This window comes from Lampetra fluviatilis, chromosome 35 (assembly GCF_964198595.1).
Source record: "Lampetra fluviatilis chromosome 35, kcLamFluv1.1, whole genome shotgun sequence".
Lineage (NCBI taxonomy): Eukaryota > Metazoa > Chordata > Hyperoartia > Petromyzontiformes > Petromyzontidae > Lampetra > Lampetra fluviatilis.
The window spans coordinates 6,244,636-6,266,876 of NC_136309.1; the positions used below are offsets into that span (position 1 = coordinate 6,244,636).

At 58.8% G+C, this 22,241-nt stretch overlaps 1 protein-coding gene across 1 annotated transcript; it reads left to right on the forward strand.

The window, feature by feature from the left end:
* Positions 1 to 2,463: 2,463 nt before the first annotated feature.
* LOC144944702 (suppressor of cytokine signaling 3-like) lies at positions 2,464 to 4,607 on the forward strand. Its single transcript, XM_078873060.1, has 2 exons — positions 2,464 to 3,068; positions 3,586 to 4,607. The coding sequence occupies exons 1-2, from the start codon at positions 3,050 to 3,052 to the stop codon at positions 4,605 to 4,607; spliced, it is 1,041 nt and encodes a 346-aa protein (XP_078729186.1). The 5' UTR covers positions 2,464 to 3,049.
* The last annotated feature ends 17,634 nt before the right edge of the window (positions 4,608 to 22,241 follow it).

Below are 22,241 nucleotides of genomic sequence, written 5' to 3' on the forward strand. Positions count from 1 at the left end.
AACAGCAGCAGCAGCAGCAGCGCTGTTCACGACGAGTCACGGCGAGGCTCTCGTGGGTCAACCATTAGTGTCGTTGTTGTTGTTGTTATGGGAGAAGGGGGTGGTGCAGTGCCCAGCGCACTGCTCGACGAACCCGGCGGCGGCCTCCTGTGTTCCATTGCCACCCCCCTCCGCTCCCGGCTAACAGCAGTGGCGAGTGATGTCTGAACGGGCCCGGCTCATTCACCCGCACGCACGCACGCAGCACCCTCCTCGACAGCACGGACAGACCACCGCGGCGAACCATCGGAAACCAACTTACACGGTCGACGCAGAGCTGCACATCAGTGCTCGCAGTCCGTCTGCGAGCACTGATGAATGTCGCTCAGTGGGAGGTCGCTCATTTCCCTCTGCTGCCCCCACTGTCTGGAACTCGCATCCCCTAGCCGCCAATGGTGCCGACACTTTCCTTGTCCCCGTGCAAGTCCAGGCTCAAGACCTTCCTGCTCTTCCCTGCCTATGACTGCCTGCCCCTCTCCCACAGACTCACACAGAGATCCACAGACTCAGATAGCCATCCATAAACTCACACAGAGACCCATATACACACACAGAGACCCATATACTCACACAGAGATTCATAAATTCACACATAGGCCCACAGACTCGCACAGAGATCCATATACCCTCACACAGGCTCATAGACTCACAAGGGAGACCCATAGACTCTCACACAGGCCCATAGACTCACACACAGGCCCATAGACTCACACACAGGCCCATAAAACACACAGAGACCCACAGACTCACACGTAGACCCACATACTCACACAGAGACCCACAGACTCACGCGTAGACCCACAGACTACACAGAGACCCATGGAGTCACATCGAGACCCATGACTCACCGCAGATGACGCCCACCGTCTCTGCACATCGCGATGAGATTGCGGTCAGCTCCAGACGCTGCGTCACGTATCTGCATTGCATCGCGTTATGGTGATGATGGTGACGAGGAGGAGGATTGTGATACAATGCGGTGTTTTTGGCTTAGTCGTTGGTGACCGGGTTGAGACCGGAACCGGGCAGTGCGCCCCACGCCCCGCCCGTGTGGTCCCGATCGCGAGACGGTGGCGGTGGCGTTCAGAGTTGGAACTCGGCGAACTTGGGACCTCTGGAACTCGGTGCTTTACCTTCAAGTCCTTGGGGGCTTCCAAGAAGAGAGACTCGCTCACTGACTCAGTCACTCGCCTGCTCACTCACTCAGCCACTCACTTACTTGATCACTTAGCCACTCACTCAGCCAATCACTCACTCACTCACTCAGCCACTCATTTACTTGATCACTTACTCAGCCACTCACTTACTTGATCACTTAGCCACTCACTCACTCACTTGATCACTCAATCATTCACTCACCTGCTCACTCACTCACTCAGTCAATCACTCACTTGCTCACTCACCCAGCCACTCAATTACTAGTTCACTTACTCAGCCACTCACTCACTTGATCACTCACTTAGCCACTCACTCACCTGCTCACCCACTCACTCAGCCAATCACTCACCCGCTTACTCACTCAGCCACTCACTTACTTGATCACTCACTCAGCCACATACTCACCTGCTCACTCACTCACCTAGTCATTCAAACAGCCACTCGCTCACTTGATCACTCAGTCACTCACCTGTTCACTCACTCAGCCAATCACTCACCTGCTCACTCACTCAGCCACTCACCTGATCACTTACTCAGCGACTGACTTACATGATCACTCACTCAGCCATTCACTCACCTGCTCACTCACTCAGCCACTCACTCACTCAGCCACTCACTCACCTGCTCACTCACTCGCTTACCTGATCACTCACTCAGCCACTCACTCATCTGCTCACTCACTCAGCCACTCACCTGCTCATTCACTAACCCGCTTACTTACTGACTCGGTGAGTGAGCGTGAGTTTATGAGATTAGTTGGTGAGTGAGTGGTTGAGTGAGCAGGCGAGTGAAGGGGCAGGCGAGCGGGTGGGTTTGTGGTACAGTGAGTCAATTATTTTCTCGGTGTGTGCAGAGTTGAGTGTGGTGTATGGTGGTCGGCTCAGCCTCAAATGAGGATCTGGAGATACAAAGGCGGCCGCGCTGGCCCTCGACCCCTTCGCGTGCCGCGTCCGGCCTTAATAGGCGCACTCGCCGACAACCGGTGCGACCCAAACACAGTCCGACAAGGCGAACGAACGACTCGAGCGATCGAGCGAGCGAATGAGTTGCCCGCCGTGGCCGAGTGCGGTTTGAGTGAGAAGCGATGGGGAGTGAGAGAAGGTTGAGTCAGTCGGTGAGTGGCCGGCACAAGAAACGGGTGAGGTAAAGGATGAATGAGGGGGGGGGAGTGTGTTGGGGGGGTGGGGGTGTGTGTGGGGGGGGGCTATGGAGCCGGGCTATTCGCATCACTCGGCTCTGGGCTCTTTGTGTGAATCGAAAGGGAACATCGTGTACTCTCCTCGCTCGCTGCCTTTACAGAAACGTAAACGAGAGGGAGGGGAGGTGGGGGAGCCCGGCTTATGATGAGGGCTCGCCCCTGTGTACACGGTGGCGGCGGTGGTGGTGTTGGGGCGTGGGGGCGGGGCTGCTCTTCCTGTAAGGCGTACTTACTAGAATCCCAGCGCGAATCTCTTCCGCGAAACCACGTGCGCGTCGCGTGTATTGAGGAAACTCAGCCCCTCCACCCAGTGCCCCCCCCCCGCCACCGGGCCGCCCCCAATCCCCTCCCTCCCCCCTGCCTCCCTCCCCCCTGCTCTCTTAAATGAGGCACAGAAGACGCGAGCCAGAGGCGTTCGCAGTCGCGGCAGATTGAACCACGACGGGTGGGAGTCGCGCACGGCGACCCACGCTCAGGGGACCCGTACACTCAAGGGCTCCCACGGGAACCAACGCTCCGGGACTCGTACACTGCAGGACTCACCCCCCTACCCCCGGAGAACCAACGCTTCGGTTTACCGGGACTCGCTCGTTACGTCTGCCCCGTATCGGGATTCGAGCGCACGCCGAGAGGAGGAGTGGACTCCGCCGGCCCATGGGGTTCATCTGCCCGGGTAAGCGAGTTCCCCTCGGCGCCCCGTGGCTCTCTCCCCCCCCTCCGTGCCTGGTGACATGTTAACACGCGTAGGTGGCAGGCGACATGTGACATGTGGCATGTGACATGTAACGGCGCGATCAACTTGATACGCTGCTGGGGCGTTTTGGCTGTTTACTCCCAAACGACTTCAACCCGGAGCCTGTCACGTATGTTCACCTGGCCAAGGTCAGGGTCATGTTTGGATCAGAAATGAGTGTTTAGGTTCATGAGCAGGGTCTGGGCTAAGGTTAGGGTCAGGGTCAAGTAGGGTCAGTGATCAGGGTTAGGGCACAAACACATCATCGCGTGTTGTGTATTCATGCAGCATCGAACTGCAACTCCTTGCTTTGGGCGGTCAGGCTTAGGGGCTATCACCACGCTCAAAGTTCGTCACATTTGGGAGCAGTCTTAGAACCATCGCTAAGGTCATTGCCAAGGTGAGGTTTAGCACCGACAGCTTCGCTGACCTCTAACCCCGCTCCCTCCCCTGCCAGGTCGCCGCGAGTTGGACGCAGCGTCCGCGATGGGAGTGCGCGTGGCCGCCGCGGGGAGCGCCGCCGCTTCCACCGAGGGTCGCCCCTTCGCCGGCGAGCCCGGCACCGACTCACGAGCCGCGCGCCTCTGGAGAGAACCGCGCGCGTGGGCCCCGCACCCGGGCCCCGTGTCCCCTCCACTGCCTCGACCCCCTCGCTCCTCCTCCTCCTCCTCGTCGGCGTCGTCGTCGGCGGTGGCGGTAGTGGACGCGGCCCCCGTGGCCACGCGGCTTCGCTCGTTTACTTCGGCGCAAGAGCTTCTCGCCGTGCAGCGCACGGTGGCGGCCCTGGCCGAGAGCGGCTTCTACTGGGGCTCCGTGGCCGGGCCCGAGGCTCGGCGTCTGCTCGCCTCGCAGTCCGTGGGCACTTTCCTGGTGCGCGACAGCACCGACCCGCGCCACCTCTTCAGCCTCACGCTGCGCACGCGGCTCGGCGCCACGAGCGTGCGGGTGCAGCTCCACGCGGGGCGGTTCCGCCTCGAGTGCAGCCAGCGCCGGGACGCGCTGCCCGGCTTCGACTGCGTGCTCAGGCTCCTGGAGCACTACGTGCGTCCTGCGGGACCCCCCGGCGCCGACTTCAACAACGGCGACAACAACAACAACGACAACGCCGCCGCGCAGAGCGGGGGTGGTGGCCGTGGTGGGGGTGCACCCCACCGGCACGCACAGAGAGGGGGGCCCCTCGCGGTCACGGAGAGGGGGTCCGTAGCAGAGAAGCGGCGAGCGCAGCAGCAGCAGCGGGAGCAGCAGCAGCAGCAGCGGCAGCAGGAGGAGGAGGCGGAGGCGAGAGCGGCTGCCGGGGTGTCGGGCAAGGGACGGACGCCGCTTTTGCTCACGCGGCCTCTGCGCCACACGCGCGTGCCGCAGCTGCAGCACCTCGCCCGCAAGGCGGTGCACCGCGCGCTCGCGGGACGCAAGCCCGAGCAGCTACAGCTGCCCTCCCTGCTGCAGGGATACCTCGAGACGTACCCCTACCAGCTGTGACGAGGGGAGAGGGGGAGAGGGCGGGGGGCGATGACCGCCTGCAAACGATTTGGGAGGAGGTGCGTGTTGGGGTGGGGGGGGTAAAGCCGGGACACGTGACTCTCTGCCGGTTGTCTGCTGGGACTCTGCGGGAGGGGGGGGGCTCCGTGCCAAAGCCATGGCGGATGTCTAAGGCCCCCCCCCACCCCACGACTCCACTACCACGCGCACGGAGTGACTGTGAAAGGTGGACGTTGGGTGCTTGCCAGGGCTGGGTTCGCAGTGCACCACGTGGTTTTGTAGATTATTTTATTATTATTATGATGCAATAGAGACGGGTCGCATCGCGCGCTGGGGGGGGGGCTCATGGCACAACTGGGGGGGGGGGGGGGCTCACGGCACAACTGGGGGGGGGGGGGGGAGGAACATGTGTTCCATGGACTGTGGAAGAGGTTGACCTGGCAACGCGGAGACCTGCGATGGAGGGGTTTAGGGTTGCTCTGATCCTGGGCAATGAGACGACCTGCAACTGAAGAGATGAAGAGAGATCGCAGATGGAGGGGAGCGGCGGTGAGAGCTCTGGGGGAGTGATGGAGGCACGCGGGAGGGGCAGGTGGGGCGCGTGAAGGTTGAGGCCGCGTCGGATCCGGACGGCTGGGTGAGACTTTACTTGAATTCCCGTGTTTACAGGCAATACGGCCACGTGTCCACTGTGGTGTCAATGTCGGTGTCAAGGGTCACGTTTCGCGTGAGCGGCGAGGAAGAGATATTTATTGTGTGCAGTATTTATACGGAGTCCACGATGGCCGTCAGGTCAAGCACCACCCACCACAACCACCACCACCACCACCACCACCCACCACCACCCACCACCCACCACCACCACCCACCACCACCCACCACCACCACCCACAACCACCACCCACCACCACCACCCACCACCACCCACCACCACCACCCACCACCACCCACCACCACCACCACCACCCACCACCACCCACCACCACCACCACCCACCACCACCCACCATCCTCATGTCACGACTGCTGCGGCAGTGGTGGTGATGTTGACTGCGATGGTGACACAAGTTATATGGATGGGTTTGGTGCGCGGTCGACAACCACGATGATGGCGAGAATGGTGGGGATTGCGATGGTGGTGATTGTGGTGGAGGTGCTGATGGTGGTGGCGGCGGTGACTGTGGTGATGGTGAGCGATGTGGTCGATGATTCACACGATTGTGGACGAGGAGCACGAGGGAGCGCGAGCCTTTGAGCTTCTGAGACGAAATAAACCAAAGCGACTTCCACTTCTGGCGAACTCTCTGCTTCTTTCTCCCCGGCGGGCGGTGGCGGATGGGGGAGGGCACCCTCACAGACGCGAGATGTCCCTTCCCCAGACGCCGCTTGCGACGTTGGCACAGCTGGTGGTCAATTCGGCACTCCGGTCGTGGGCAGCGTCGTCTTTGCCGCCACCACCATCATCACCATCATCATCCTGTGTTCATGAACGTCACGAAGACGCAGACATCACACGCGGCCCCGGTTGAGGCGTCCACTCACGAGGCAGGACCGGCGCTCTTTGCCCAACCCGCCCGGCCACAGAGGAGCCGTCAGCAGAGGTCGCAACCGGGTACCCGATACCCGTACCCTACCCGATACCCGGCTACCCGTACCCTACCCGATACCCGGCTACCCGGCCGGGTACGGGTACCCGTTTGCGACCCTGGTGCGGCCGGGTACGGGTACGGGTAAGGAATCAAAACCCGTTTGCGACCTCTGGCGGTCAGACAGATACCTCAACAATTCTCGCTGGAAACTTGGCAACATTAAGGCACGGGACCCAACGGCTTCGTTAACATTCTCGGCCATTGAACTCGACAAGACACGCGGTGACGTGTGCGTTCCGTTGCCGGCCGCCCGACGCTTCGAGTCTCCGGTGTCTGCTGTGCTCGGCAACTTCTCGATAAAAATCTCAATCAAACATTCCTTGCGTGCGTGACGCAGCGATGGTTGCGAGGTGGTCTTCCTCTGCCTCCCTTGCCCCCGTGACTCACGTGCCCCTCGATTCACCCGCCCCGCCGCTCACCTGGCTGGTGTCGCAATTTGCCTGCCGGCGCTGTGGACCAGAGCTGGCGTTGGTTGCGGACGGGGGATTGGTGGCGCAGCGGTTAGCGCGGCGACCCGCTGGGCCATCGGACAAAGACGGCGGCGGTCACCGCACCGTCGCGCGGCGCTTGCAGGCCCCCCTTTCTGCGGCTGTCTGGAACGCTCTTGCCTCCTTCCGATATTAGGAAGCCACTGGAGCTATGTCATTTCCAAATCCAGATTGAAAAACTCGTCTGTTGTCCTTTTCCCCGCACCTCCGATGAGCACGCCGGCTACGAGCGGTGCGAGACACGCACGACCCCAGTTCGATTCCCGCTCACGGCCAACATCTGTGACGAATATCTCGCCCTTCCCCCAAGTCGACTTAGATTAGTACCTGAATTGGTGTGTAACTATCACCACTGGGGAGACAAAGGCGGCCGGGCGTGGTTCTGGCCACACCAACAGGTGCGAGCGAGTGGCACTTTTCCTAGCAGTCTGTTAAGGCTACATGGGGAGGGGGGGGGGGCGCAGGGGGGGGGGGGGGCTCTTTGTAGAGTGCTGAGTCGACCTTGGGGGAGGCGAATAACCCTTTCGGATATTCGTCCGTGAGCGGGACTCGAACTCGCGTCGCTGGGTCCGTGTGCGCAGTGTTGCCAACCACTTGCGCGACCGCTTTCCCACGACGCACTCACGCACGTGGCCGCGATCGTTCCGCTGAATGAGCGATCGATCGATCGATCGGCAAGAGAGAGATGGAGGGAGGGAGGTGGGGGTTGGTGGTGGTGGTGGCTTCTGTGAATGAACTCGCGGGTTCCGTTTCGCGGCGCCGTCCGCTCGCCGCGCGTCACCTTCCGTGCCGTCACCAGCGGGGAATTTTCAGGAGTCACCATTCCACTCCGCGTTTCCTCCTCCTCCTCCTCTTCCTCCAGCCCCCCAACCCCACGCTTCGAGCCATATCCCTCAACGCTATCTCTCTACTGCAAACTCTGCACTCCTCGTCACAACCCTTAACATCATCACCCCTACCTCTACCCCTCGCAATGCCTCTACTCACACCACTTTAACCCGACCCCTCGTGACTCTCACACGGGTCGTCTTACACCCCCCCCCCTCGACCATTGTGTACCACGAGCAGTCACCGCTTTCCGGGGCCATAGCAATACCCCCCCCTTCTCCCACTCGCACACTGCAACCCCCCCCCAACCCCCCCAAACCCCCACCCCGTCCCATAACCTTTGACCCCGCGCGCCTTCCGAGAGCACGGAGTGTTCGCGGGCTTGGCGGGCGACGTTACATGACAGCGGCATTCCGCCTGCGCGGTTCACGCGGAGCGATGACAATCTCATCTCGCTCCTCCCCCACCAGCGGTGAGACATCGGTGTGGCGGCAGTCCCTGGGTAACTGCCTCGGTGTGTAAACGTCAGCAGCGGGGAGACAAAGGCGGCCGGGCGTGGTTCCCACCACGCGTTCTCTCGTGCGCCGTGCCGACTGCACGCGGCGCCCTCTGCTCGCCCCAACAACAGCGGCAGCTCTTAGCGCCTGCTGCCTGAGCAGCAGGCTGTGTCACGTGATGTCTAAAATAAACTTCGATTTCCCATCACCCACCACTCACCTACAACTCACTTACCTCTCACCTACAACTCACCCACCACTCACCCACCACTCACCTACCACTCACCTACAACTCACCCACCACTCACCTACAACTCACCCACCACTCACCTACAACTCACCCACCACTCACCCACCACTCACCTGCAACTCACCCACCACTCACCCATCGCTCACACACCGCTCACCCACCCCTTACCCACCACTCACCCACCATCACCCACCACTCACCTACAACTCACTTACCTCTCACCTACAACTCACCCACCACTCACCCACCACTTACCCACCACTCACCCACCACTTACCTACCACTCACCTACAACTCACCCACCACTCACCTACAACTCACCCACCACTCACCCACCACTCACCCACCACTCACCTGCAACTCACCCACCACTCACCCATCGCTCACACACCGCTCACCCACCCCTTACCCACCACTCACCCACCACTCACCCACCCCTCACCCACCACTCACGCACCCCTCACCTACAACTCACCCACCACTCACCCACCCCTCACCCACCACTCACCCACCACTCACCTACAACTCACCCACCACTCACCTACAACTCACCCACCACTCACCCACTCCTCACTTACCTCTCACCTACCACTCACCCACCACTCACCTACAACTCACCTACAACTCACCCACCACTCACCCACCCCTCACCCACCACTCACCCACCACTCACCTGCAACTCACCCACCACTCACCGACAACTCACCCACCCCTCACCCACCACTCACTCACCCACCCCTCACCCACCCCTCACCCACCCCTCATCCACCACTCACCTGCCACTCACCCACCACTCACCTACAACTCACCCACCCCTCACCCACCCCTCACCCACCCCTCACCTACCACTCACCCACCCTTCACCCACCCCTCACCTGCAACTCACCCACCACTCACCCACCACTCACCCACCCCTCACCCACCACTCACCCACCCCTCACCCACCACTCACCCACCCCTCACCCACCCCTCACCCACCCCTCACCTGCAACTCACCCACCACTCACCCATCGCTCACACACCGCTCACCCACCCCTTACCCACCACTCACCCACCATCACCCACCACTCACCTACAACTCACTTACCTCTCACCTACAACTCACCCACCACTCACCCACCACTTACCCACCACTCACCCACCACTTACCTACCACTCACCTACAACTCACCCACCACTCACCTACAACTCACCCACCACTCACCCACCACTCACCCACCACTCACCTGCAACTCACCCACCACTCACCCATCGCTCACACACCGCTCACCCACCCCTTACCCACCACTCACCCACCACTCACCCACCCCTCACCCACCACTCACGCACCCCTCACCTACAACTCACCCACCACTCACCCACCCCTCACCCACCACTCACCTACAACTCACCTACAACTCACCCACCACTCACCCACCCCTCACCCACCACTCACCCACCCCTCACCCACCACTCACCCACCACTCACCTGCAACTCACCCACCACTCATCTACAACTCACCCACCCCTCACCCACCACTCACTCACCCACCCCTCACCCACCCCTCACCCACCCCTCACCCACCCCTCACCCACCACTCACCTACCACTCACCCACCACTCACCTACAACTCACCCACCCCTCACCCACCCCTCACCCACCCCTCACCTACCACTCACCCACCCTTCACCCACCCCTCACCTGCAACTCACCCACCACTCACCCACCACTCACCCACCCCTCACCCACCACTCACCCACCCCTCACCCACCACTCACCCACCCCTCACCCACCCCTCACCCACCCCTCACCTGCAACTCACCCACCACTCACCCACCACTCACCCACCCCTCACCCACCACTCACCTACCACTCACCTACAACTCACCCACCACTCACCTACAACTCACCCACCACTCACCCACCACTCACCCACCACTCACCTGCAACTCACCCACCACTCACCCACCGCTCACACACCGCTCACCCACCCCTTACCCACCACTCACCCACCACTCACCCACCCCTCACCCACCACTCACGCACCCCTCACCTACAACTCACCCACCACTCACCCACCCCTCACCCACCACTCACCTACCACTCACCTACAACTCACCTACAACTCACGCACCACTCACCCACCCCTCACCCACCACTCACCCACCACTCACCTGCAACTCACCCACCACTCACCTACAACTCACCCACCCCTCACCCACCCCTCACCCACCCCTCACCTACAACTCACCCACCCTTCACCCACCCCTCACCTGCAACTCACCCACCACTCACCCACCACTCACCCACCACTCACCCACCCCTCACCTACCCTTCACCAACAACTCACCCACCCCTCACCCACCCCTCACCCGCATGGCTATGGTGGTGGTGGTGAAGATGCAAGCGCTGCTACAGAGGTAACAATGCCGCTGACGCGTAACGTGAGATGATAACGGCGATGATAAAGCGGAGAAGATAAACGATTTATCGGAAACGATGGCGCTGCTGCCGTGGCGACTCGAGCCGAAAGTCAAAACCACAATCAGCCCGAGCAGCAGCAGCAGCAACAGCAGCAGCAGCGGCCTCCCGTCTCCTTCCCAGAAACGACGCAACGGCCACTCGCCGCACTGACGGTCCCCTCTACCACGGGGAGCGGTGGTGGTGGTGGGTGGGTGGGGGACACGGAACAAGAGGGGAGGGAGGCTGTAGAGAAATCGCGCTCTCTCTCTCTGTATGCAAAGCGCGCTGGCCGCCCGCCCCTTCCGAGAAAAGCGGCGGGGTGCGAGGTCCAGCACCTGGACTCCTCGAAATCTCACCTGGGCTCTTCCCCCTCCCACCTGGGCTCCCCCCCCCTCACCTGGGCTCCCCCCTCTCACCTGGCCTCCCCCCCCTCTCACCTGGGCTCCTCCCCCTCTCACCTGGGCTCCCCCCCCCCTCTCACCAGGGCTCCTCCCCCTCTCACCTGGGCTCCTCCCCCCTCTCACCTGGGCTCCTCCCCCTCACCTGGGCTCCCCCCCCTCACCTGGGCTCCCCCCCCCTCTCACCTGGGCTCCCCCCCTCACCTGGGCTCCTCACTCTCTCACCTGGGCTCCCCCCCCCTCTCACCTGGGCTCCCCCCCCTCTCACCTGGCCTCCCCCCCCTCTCACCTGGGCTCCCCCCCCTCTCACCAGGGCTCCTCCCCCTCTCACCTGGGCTTCTCTCCCCTCTCACCTGGGCTCCTCCCCCTCACCTGGGCTCCCCCCCCTCTCACCTGGGCTCCCCCCCCTCTCACCTGGGCTCCCCCCCCTCTCACCAGGGCTCCTCCCCCTCTCACCTGGGCTTCTCTCCCCTCTCACCTGGGCTCCTCCCCCTCACCTGGGCTCCTCCCCCTCTCACCTGGGCTCCTCCCCCTCTCACCTGGCAACTTCCAAACACAACGTGGACTCCGCCCCCCGCCTCCCTCTCCCTCCGTGGCGGGGCTCAACAAGTACCCACGATGATCTCTCTCGTGTTGTCGCTATCTCGGCGTGTTCACGGCGTCTCACACATGGGGCCTCTGCGCGAGTTTGTTGGTCTTGGCGTGAGTGTGTGGCCCTCTGTGTGAGTCTGTGGGTCGTTGTTTCTGCGTGAGTCTATGACTGGTTTGTGCTATGTATTGCATCGGACCCGCAACCGGGGAGTACATCGAGCAATTGTTCGACGGCGCAATCACGGAAGTCCGCGTGGCCCGAGTGGACACACACAGGACACGGCGGTGCGGTCACCTGCACGGCAGCGGCAGACGCGTGGAGGAGGTGGTCGCTCCGCAAGTCCGCCCCGTGACCTCTGGGGCCGTCCGTAAATGACGTCACGCACCTGGTGGAGGGGGGGAGGTCAGACATTTGTGACGATGTGTGGCGAGAAATGTGACGTCACGTAGAAATGCGCAACTTAAAATAAATATAGACAACACGTTCTACTTAATTAAAGATAATTTTTAATAAATGTTTTCTCCTACAACATCAGAGTGCAGCGCCACATTAAATACGCACTACAATGACAATAGTTTAAAGCGATTTGAAGCATTTTTTATTTTGGGGGGGGGTCTGACTTTTTTGACGCCGTGTGACGAGGGGGGGAGGTCAAAAATCCCAAATCGCGTGACGTCATTTATGGACGGCCCCTCTGCTGCTGCTGCCCCGCGGGGACGCCGTGAGCCGGACCACCCAGGGTCAGCAACGAAAACGGCGTCTCAGGAATCTGATCGCTGATTGGTCGGCGGTGGTTCGAGATTTTCTGTTGACACGTGAAAAAACATCAACAACAAGAACAAAAAAGTTGAACAACATTTCGGTAAAGTAACGTAGGTTACAAATTTTAATAAATAAAATTAAATAGAATGAAAACAACTAAAATAAAATGAAATCAAATCACGAAACGTCGTGATTTGATACAATTTTATTTGAGTTGTTTTTATTCTATTTGATTTTATTTATTAACATTTTTACCTACGTGACTTTAAAAAACAAAAAGTATGAATCCTTGCAGTCACGAAAACTTCAAATCTAGAATTGAACAACATTCACGCGCGCGCTGTGAATGGGCTCAGTTCTGCGTCCATTCAATGAAACGGGGGTTTGAGTGTCGACATTGGGGCGTGCCGATGAGTGGTTCGGGTGTGCGCGTGAATGGGCGCGTGTGTGTGTGCGCTTGTGTCTGCGTGTGTGTGTCTGCGTGTGTGCGGCAGTGTAGCGGTTAGCGCTAGGGTTCATGTGTGTGTGTGTTTGCGTGTGTGTCTGCAGAGCCGGCCCAGCCACTAAGCTACCCTTGCAATTGCAAAGGGCCCCGTGGCCAGCAGAGGGCCCCCTAGAGTCACTGCTAGCTAGTGGGTGAAAAAAATCATACATCAAAGGGGCCTCCAACCAAATTGTGCTTAGGGCCCCCAAAGGTCTAGGGCCGGCTCTGTGTGTCTGCGCGTGTCTGCGTGTGTGTCTGCGCGTGTGTCTGCGCGTGTGTCTGTGTGTGCGTCTGCGTGTGTGTCTGCATGTGTGTATGTGTGTGTCTGCGTGTGTGTCTGCGTGTGTGCGGTAGTGCAGTGGTTAGCGCTACGCTGCGTTTCGAACCCTGGCGACCCGTGTTCGATTCCCGCGCACGGCCAACACCAAGTGACGATTATCTGAACCGGTCCTGGGCCTCCCCTAGGTCGACTCAGACTCAAATGAGAACCCGGTGCGATGTGTAGTAAACATCGCCACCGGGGAGACAAAGGCGGTCGGGCGTGGTGGTGGCCACCCACCCCCTCGTGTGCCGTGCCGGCCTTTATAGGCGCTCGCTAATAGCACTTGCCCCTACAGTTTGTTACAGGCTATACGGGGGATCTTTGTCTTCGTTTTGTGATCGGGAGCGGTAGACCAGTCGTCAGGGCACTGCTCTACGAAACTGGCGACCCGAGTTCAATTCGCGCTCACGGACTCAATTCAGTGGCAACGATCTGAATCGGTCCTGAACTACTCAGAACGTGGGCGCAGTCCTGGGCCACAGCACCCGGTCTTCATGGGCGCGACTCGCTCACAGTCTGTCGGGGGGGGGGGACCGTTACCTTGGTTGGCTTATAGGGTTTGTGTGTTGTGAGTGTAAGGGGAGCCGGGTGCGCGAGAGTGATGAGTCAGCGGACCACACAGCTGGATCGAGCGTGACACCTCAATGAGTAGTCACGTCCCAAGGCCCCCCCCCGCCCATCCTCCACCTCTCATTCCCGTAAGAGACACCAAGCACCCATTCAGCATCTCCCCCCCCCCACAATCCCCGCCACCCCTCCCCGTGACTCACGGGGTCCCCACCCAAACCCCCTCGCCGAGGGATCTAGAAAGAAGCGCTCTCCGGGAATAGGCGTGGCGGGGTGTCAGGGGTGGTGAGGCTGGTGGAGGGGGTGGTGAAGTTAGTGGAGGGAGTGGTGAGGATGGTGGAGGGAGTGGTGAGGGTGGTGGGGGGAATGGTGAGGATGGTGGAGGGAGTGGTGAGGATGGTGGAGAGAGTGGTGAGGCTGGTGGAGGGAGTGGTGAGGCTGGTGGGGGGAGTGGTGAGGATGGTGGAGGGAGTGGTGAGGTTATGGATGGAGTGGTGAGACTATGGAAGGAGTGGTGAGGATGGTGGAGGGAGTGGTGAGGTTGGTGGAGGGAGTGGTGAGGCTGGTGGAGGGGGTGGTGAGGCTGGTGGGGAGAGTGGTGAGGTTGGTGGAGGGAGTGGTGAGGCTATGGATGAAGTGGTGAGGTTGGTGGAGGGAGTGGTGAGGCTATGGATGGAGTGGTGAGGATGGTGAAGGGAGTGGTGAGGCTATGGATGGAGTGGTGAGGCTGGTGGAGGGAGTGGTGAGGCTATGGATGGAGTGGTGAGGATGGTGGAGAGAACGGTTAAGCCGCACCCAAAGTGTGTTGAGCTGCCAACCCAAGTCAGGATGTCATTCCCAGGCTGGGAGCCAGCCCGAATGTACGGACACTCTAAAGCTTCCCTACACCTACAGGTAGAGTTATCACAATTTGCAATCCACTGCTGGATGCAGACCTCTCTACGCCGTGACTGTTATGAGGATTGTTTAACCATACTTCACCACGCTGGCGAGTGCGTCTTTGTGAATGATTAGGGAGGAGAGGCGGGGAGTGGCAGGACCAGTTCTGATATCACTCGTCATTGATGTTGGCCGTGGCCAAGGAATCGAACTCAGGTCACACTCACACACACGCCACACAGAATAACAACAAAAACCGCTATTCGCCACTAAGTGGCGATGACGTCACCACGGCGCTTGTGCCAGGCTAGGTGCACGTTGAGGCCACGTGAAGTGTCGAACGACCGCTGGCAGGTCAGGGGGCAGACCCAGAAGGTGCCACGGGTCGACTGACTGAGACGACTCAACGATGCACCACCTGTGCCCCCTACTGTGCCAACTTGCTGTGTTTTAGACACCCGGTGCTCCGCTCGTTGTTGTGAGTGTCGCTCCTCCGCCTTCCGTTGTTGTTGGAGGGCGACTGCCTCAAACTGCCCAGTAGTAGCGTCCTTCACGAGCCTCCTCCATAGAGGCCTATCTTGAAACCGCTGGTAAGTCCACTTAGCTCCATGTCCTCTTGTACCACATCACACAATCTCACAACAACAACCGCCATTCGCCACTAAGTGGCGGTGACGTCACCACGACGCTTGTGCCAGGCCATGTGCACCTTGAGGCCACGTGAAGTGTCGAACGCCCGCTGGCAGGAGGTCACGGGGCAGACCCAGGTGCCACGGGTCGACTGACTGAGATGACTGAGATGAGTGGCTGATGCACCAGCTGTGCCCCCTACTGTGCCAACTTGCTATGCTTTAGCGACCCGGCGCTCCGCTCGTTGTTGTGAGCGTCGCTCCTCCGCCCTCCGTTGTTGTTGGAGGTCGACTGCCTCCAACTGCCCAGTAGTAGCGTCCTTCACGAGGCCGATTTTGACACCGCTGGTACCAGTCATCGGCAAGTCCACTCAGCTCCACGTCCTCCTGTGCCACATCACTCCATCTCTTCTCTAGCCCGTGCTGCGCCCGTTTAGCCCCCTCAATCCAGCCAAACAAAAGCTGTTTAGGCATGCGGTGGCTGGGCATGCGGGCTACATGACCCAGCCAACGCCGCCTTTCCTGCCGGAGGAGCTCACCGATGGGACTTTCTCCAGATCTTTCAAGTATTTGTGAGCTCCTCACACAATCTAGCTTGGTTAAACCCAGGAGGGATCGTCGGCAGGCCAGCCTAAATGTTTCTAACCGACGAAGATTTAATTAAGTGGGGTCCACGTTTCGCAAGCGTAGAGAAGGGAGGGCATGACCGTGGTCAAGAAGAACTGAAGCTTCGTGCGGAGTGACAGAGCAGGTAGCTTCCACACATCGTTACGCAGCCGATGAAAAGATAATGTCGCTCGACTGATTCGGAGTGAGACCTCTGCTGTCAAACCGGAGGCGGTCATGAGCACGCACACACACACACAGATTCCCCTTGTACCCTATGTGCCAGGCTAGGTGCACTTTGAGGCTATGACGTGAACGTCAGCTGGAATTATGTAACGTGCTGCTGAGTCAGCACGTGTAAACTCCACTCACATCAGCAGCGGTTCGGCAGAATTGCGCAAATAGCCCGGCCCCATTGCTTCATAGCGGGGAGCGAGTGAGGTGTATGATGGGAACCAGGGGCGATGATGCTGCTGCTGCTGCCTGTGGCGGCGGCGGGGTGTCCGATGGAGGAAGATGTGGCCGCCAGGATGACGCGCTGCGGTGGAGAATGGAGCAACAGACATCCGCACATCCGAATGCCGCGTTTGGTGAGTTTAGTGAGTGCGGAGCGGTGGCGCAGCGGTCAGCGCGCAATAGCTGGTGGTGTAGCAGCTGTTGCAGTGGTGCACAAGCACAGCCAACAAGGAGCTTGACACGTTCACAACATTCCCCTTCAATGTCCGACGTTTTGGGTAATGACCCTTCCTCATCGCACTATATATACACATACACACACCGTATACTCTCTATATATCATATATGTCCTCTGTATATATAAACAGACCAGACGACCTGAGTTCGAATTCCCGGCCACGGTGCATATCAGCGGCGATGATCTCCAAACCGCGCCTGAGTCTCTCTCTCTCTCTCTCGAGGCCGACTCTACCTTTCTCTCTCTCGAGGTCGACTCTACCTGAGGAAGCGAGTTTGGCTCTCACGTCCCAGCAGGCTGTGTAGGCTACGCGGGGTGTCGGCTGACAGATTCACGGCGAACAAAACAACAAAAAAAGAAAAAGAAAACATTATTTTATTATCTTCTTGGTTCTTTCGGTAAAGTCACGTAGAAGGGAAGTAATAAAATAATAAAAACAAAACATAATAAAATAATTCTTAGTGAGAATTATTTTATTATGTTATTAAAATAATTTTATTATGTTTTGTTATTATTTTATTACTTCAGTTAAAATTATTTTATTATGTTTTGTTTTTATTATTTTATTACTTCCCTTCTACGTGACTTTACCGAAAGAACCAAGAAGATGAATCCCTGCAGTCACGAAAGCTTTAAATCGAAATTATTTTATTATTTTCCTTCTACGTGACTTTACCGAAAGAACCAAGAAGACGAATCCATGCAGTCACGAAAGCTTTAAATCGAAATAAAAAAAATGAGAATAATAATACAAAATAATATAATAATGTCACATCCACAGATGAAGGTTCCCAGTCAAACTCCGCTAGCACGTGACGACTGGGGGCACCCCTCCTCCCCTCCTCCCCTGCTCCCCTGCTCCCCGCCCCCCACCACGGCTCAGGGTAAATCCCCGTGAGTGGGGAGAAGTCGCGAGGGCCGACTTCTGGAGGTGGCGGGTGTTGATGATTGTGCAACTGTTACGGAATCTGGCAGCAGGAAGGAAGTGATGGCGCAGAGTCGTGGTGGCGTAATCACGGACAGCGCCCGCCATGAGCTCTGTAACTCGAGTGCCCCCCCCGCCGCCAGCCTTCGCGAAGAACTTCCTCTCAATTGTGGGGGGGGGGCACACTGCTGTTCACGGTGAAACATTCTCTGCTTCTGTGAAGAAGGGCGGGTACCCGAAACGTCGCCTACGATATTTATTTGTCTTCTTTGAAGAGCAGCGTCATTGACGAATGTGATGCTGAGTTGTTGATGTCCACCCTAGTTGTTGATGCCCATCCTAGCCCCCCCCCCATCCGACTTGACGCGTGCAGCCAGCGTCGAGAACCAACGCCTCGTCACCTGCCCTACAGCAGAGGTCCACTGCCTTCGACCTCCCACGACGACAAACGGAGCCGGGGGGGGGGGGAGGAGGTGGAGGGGAGGAGGTGGAGGGGAGGAGGTGGAGGGGGGAGGGGGGAGGGGGTGGAGGGGAGGGGGGCGCTGACGCGGCTGCCACTTCGCTACTTCACCAGTGGAAGGCGGGGTGGGGGAACGGGGGGGAGGGGCTGGATGAGAGTTGTAGCCCCCCCCCCATCCCCCAAAATAAAACCTTCCGACTCTTGCCACGAGAGTCCCGGGGGGGGGGGGGCCTGGCACGTGTCGCAGCGAGGGGGCCCTGCACCGACTCCTGCTGCGGGAGCCGCTTCCATCTCCCCGCTCAGCGGCACGGGCTCGAGAAGATACATCGCCAAGGGCACAGGGAGGCGTCTTGCATCATCGACGGCTTTTCCCGTCACGCGAAACCACGAGCGCGCACCCTCCATCCCTCCCATCTTCTCACCCCCCCACCCTCCCTCCCACCCTCCCTCCCATCTTCTCACCTCGCACCCCCCCCCACCCTCCCTCCCTACCATCTTCTCACCTCGCACACACCCCCCCACACCCTCCCTGCACGCTACCCACAGCAGCAGCAGCAGCCTGAGACCCAGCTGGCCGCGGTGACGACATTATCAGGAACTGTCCAGGTGCACCAGGCGGTACGCGTCGCTTTGGCGAGAGACCGCACAGTCAAATTCGTTTTACAGGAACCCCGGGGCACAGGCAAGAGGCGTTCCCCGTGCGTCTCGCGGCCTTCCGCAATGAGTCTCGTTTAACGAAACTGTGGGGGGGGGAGGGGGAGTGCGCACATTTCCAGGATGGGCTATTCTCAGTCGCTTGCGTTGTCACCCGGGCGTCTCTGCTGCCCACATTGTCTGGAACTCACCCCCCCCCAGCCCCCCCCCACTCCAAGCCGCCTGTGGTATAGATGCCCTCCACACACTCTCCTACCTCTCGTCTCACTCTACCCCCCTCCACGCACTCTCCTGCCTCTACCCTCTTGTCTCACTCCACTCCCCTCCACGCACTCTCCTACCTCTCATCTCACTCTCCTCCCCTCCACGCACTCTCCTACCTCTCCCCTCTCATCTCACTCTACTCCCCTCCAAGTACTCTCCTGCCTCTCATCTCACTCTACTCCCCTCCACGCACTCTCCTACCTCTCCCCTCTCATCTCACTCGACTCCCCTCCACACACTCTCCTACCTCTCATCTCACTCTACTCCCCTCCACGCACTCTCCTACCTCTCCCCTCTCATCTCACTCGACTCCCCTCCACACACTCTCCTACCTCTCATCTCACTCTACTCCCCTCCACGCACTCTCCTACCTCTCCCCTCTCATCTCACTCTACTCCCCTCCACGCACTCTTCTACCTCTCCCCTCTCATCTCACTCTACTCCCCTCCACGCACTCTCCTGTCTCTCCCCTTTCATCTCACCCCACTCCCCTCCACATATTCTCCTACCTCTCCCCTCTCATCTCACTCTACTCTCCTTCACGCACTCTCCCACCTTTCATCTCACTCTACTCCCCTCCACACACTCTCCTACCTCTCATCTCACTCTACTCCCCTCTACGAACTCTCCTACCTCTCATCTCACTCTACTCCCCTCCACGCACTCTCCTACCTCTCCCCTCTCATCTCACTCTACCCCCCTCAACGCACTCTCCTGCCTCTCCCCTCTCATCTCACTCCACTCCGCTCCACACACTCTCCTACCTCTCCCCTCTCATCTCACTCTACTCCCCTCCACGCACTCTCCTACCTCTCCCCTCTCATCTCACTCTCCTCCCCTCCACGCACTCTCCTACCTCTCCCCTCTCATCTCACTCTACTCCCCTCCAAGTACTCTCCTGCCTCTCATCTCACTCTACTCCCCTCCACGCACTGTCCTACCTCTCCCCTCTCATCTCACTCGACTCCCCTCCACACACTCTCCTACCTCTCATCTCACTCTACTCCCCTCCACGCACTCTCCTACCTCTCCCCTCTCATCTCACTCCCCTCCCCTCCACGTTCTCTCCTTCCTCTCCCGTCTCATCTCACTCTACTCCCCTCCACGCATTCTCCTACCTCTCCCCTCTCATCTCACTCGACTCCCCTCCACGCACTCTCCTGCCTCTCATCTCACTCTACTCCCCTCCACGCACTCTCCTACCTCTCCCCTCTCATCTCATTCGACTCCCCTCCACACACTCTCCTACCTCTCATCTCACTCTACTCCCCTCCACGCACTCTCCTACCTCTCCCCTCTCATCTCACTCCCCTCCCCTCCACGTTCTCTCCTTCCTCTCCCCTCTCATCTCACTCTACTCCCCTCCACGCTCTCTCCTGCCTATACCCTCTTATCTCACTCTGCTCCCCTCCACGCACTCTCCTACCTCTCCCCTCTCATCTCACTCGACTCCCCTCCACGCACTCTCCTCCCTCTCATCTCACTCGACTCCACTGAGGCTTCCTGCGACAGACGCTCAGTGCGACCTCGCCCCTTCTGCTCTGCTGCCCCCAGTAGCGAACTCCGTCCCCCCAGCGCTCCGTGCTGCCGACTCCACTGCCCCTGTTCAAGTCCAGGCTCAAGAGCAGTTCTCTTCTCCCCTGTGTGTGAATGCCTGCCTCTCTATGTTTAAAGACACAGAGACCCACATACTCACCACAAGTAGACCTTTGACTGCCTCTCTCTAAAGTAAATACACCCACTGTGTATGTTCTGCGTCACGACCATGCGGTCACACTTCGGTATTTAAACCCATGTTGGAGTGTACTGACTCACTCATACCCATGAACTCACATATATACCCACATATGCACATAGAGACGCATAGAGATACACGAGGACCACATAATCGCGTAGAGGTGTCCATAGACTCATATTGAAACCCATATAGCGTCACAGGGAACATATACTCATATTGAAACCCGGAAACTCGCACAGTCCCAATGTCTGTATTTGTCTATGAATATGACTGTGTGTGTAGGTCTATACAGCATTTGTGTGTGAACATCAACGCCGGCGATACAAAGGCGGCCGGGCGTGGTGCTGGCCACCCACCCCCTCGTGTACTGTGCCGGCCTTCATAGGTGCTCGCTAACAGCACTTGCCCCAACAGTCTGTTGAAGGCTATACGGGCGATCTTTGTCTTCGTCTGCAATGTACAGTGCATCTATAAAACAAACCAACAAAAACAAAGATCCCCCGTGTAGCCTTAACAGATTGTAAGGGCAAGTGCCCTTAGCGAGCACCTATGAAGGCCGGAACGGTACACGAGGGTGTGGGTGGCCAGCACCACGCCCGACCGCCTTTGTCTCCTCAGTGGCGATGTCTACACATCGCACCAGCTACTAATTTGAGGCTTAGTCGACCTAGGGGAGGCCCAGGACCGGTTCAGATAATCGTCACCGGTGTTGGCCGTGAGCGGGAATCGAACCCGGGTCGCCAGGTTCGTAGCGCAGCGTAGCGCTAACCGCTACACCACCGCTCCCCACTCCACACACAGTCACAAAGACCCGCCGTATAGCCTTAACAGACTGTAAGGGCAAGTGCTGTTAGCGAGCACCTATGAAGGCCGGAACGGTCCACGAGGGGGTGGGTGGCCAGCACCACGCCCGACCGCCTTTGTCTCCCCAGTGGCGATGTTTACACATCGCACCACGTACTCATTTGAGGCTGAGTCGACCTAGGGGAGGCCCAGGACCGGTTCAGATAATCGTCACTGGTGTTGGCCGTGAGCGGGAATCGAACCCGAGTGGCTAGGTTTATAGCGCAGCGTAGCGCGCTAACCGCTACACCACCGCTCCCCACTCCACACACAGTCACACACACACAGTCTCGCACACGGTGCATCTGCACACACACACGCGCGCGCGTGCCATCTGCTGTGTGCGTCACCGGCCGCAGCTATGCACGACCCACGCACGGTTCGTCGCGAGATGCGCGTAACGGACCGAACCTTATCTGGACTTCCCCTAGGTCGACTCAGCTTTTAATGGGCAAGATGCAAAGTTGGCGAACGCACGCGAACGACGAGCACGTTAAATTTCGATTTAAAGCTTTGGTGACTGCAGGGATTCATCTTCTTGGTTCTTTCGGTAAAGTCACGTAGAAGGGAAGTAATAAAATAATACAAATAAAACATGATAAAATAATTCTCACGACGTTTCGGCTGTCTTTCCGACAGACCTGTTCTTTACCTGAGGACGGC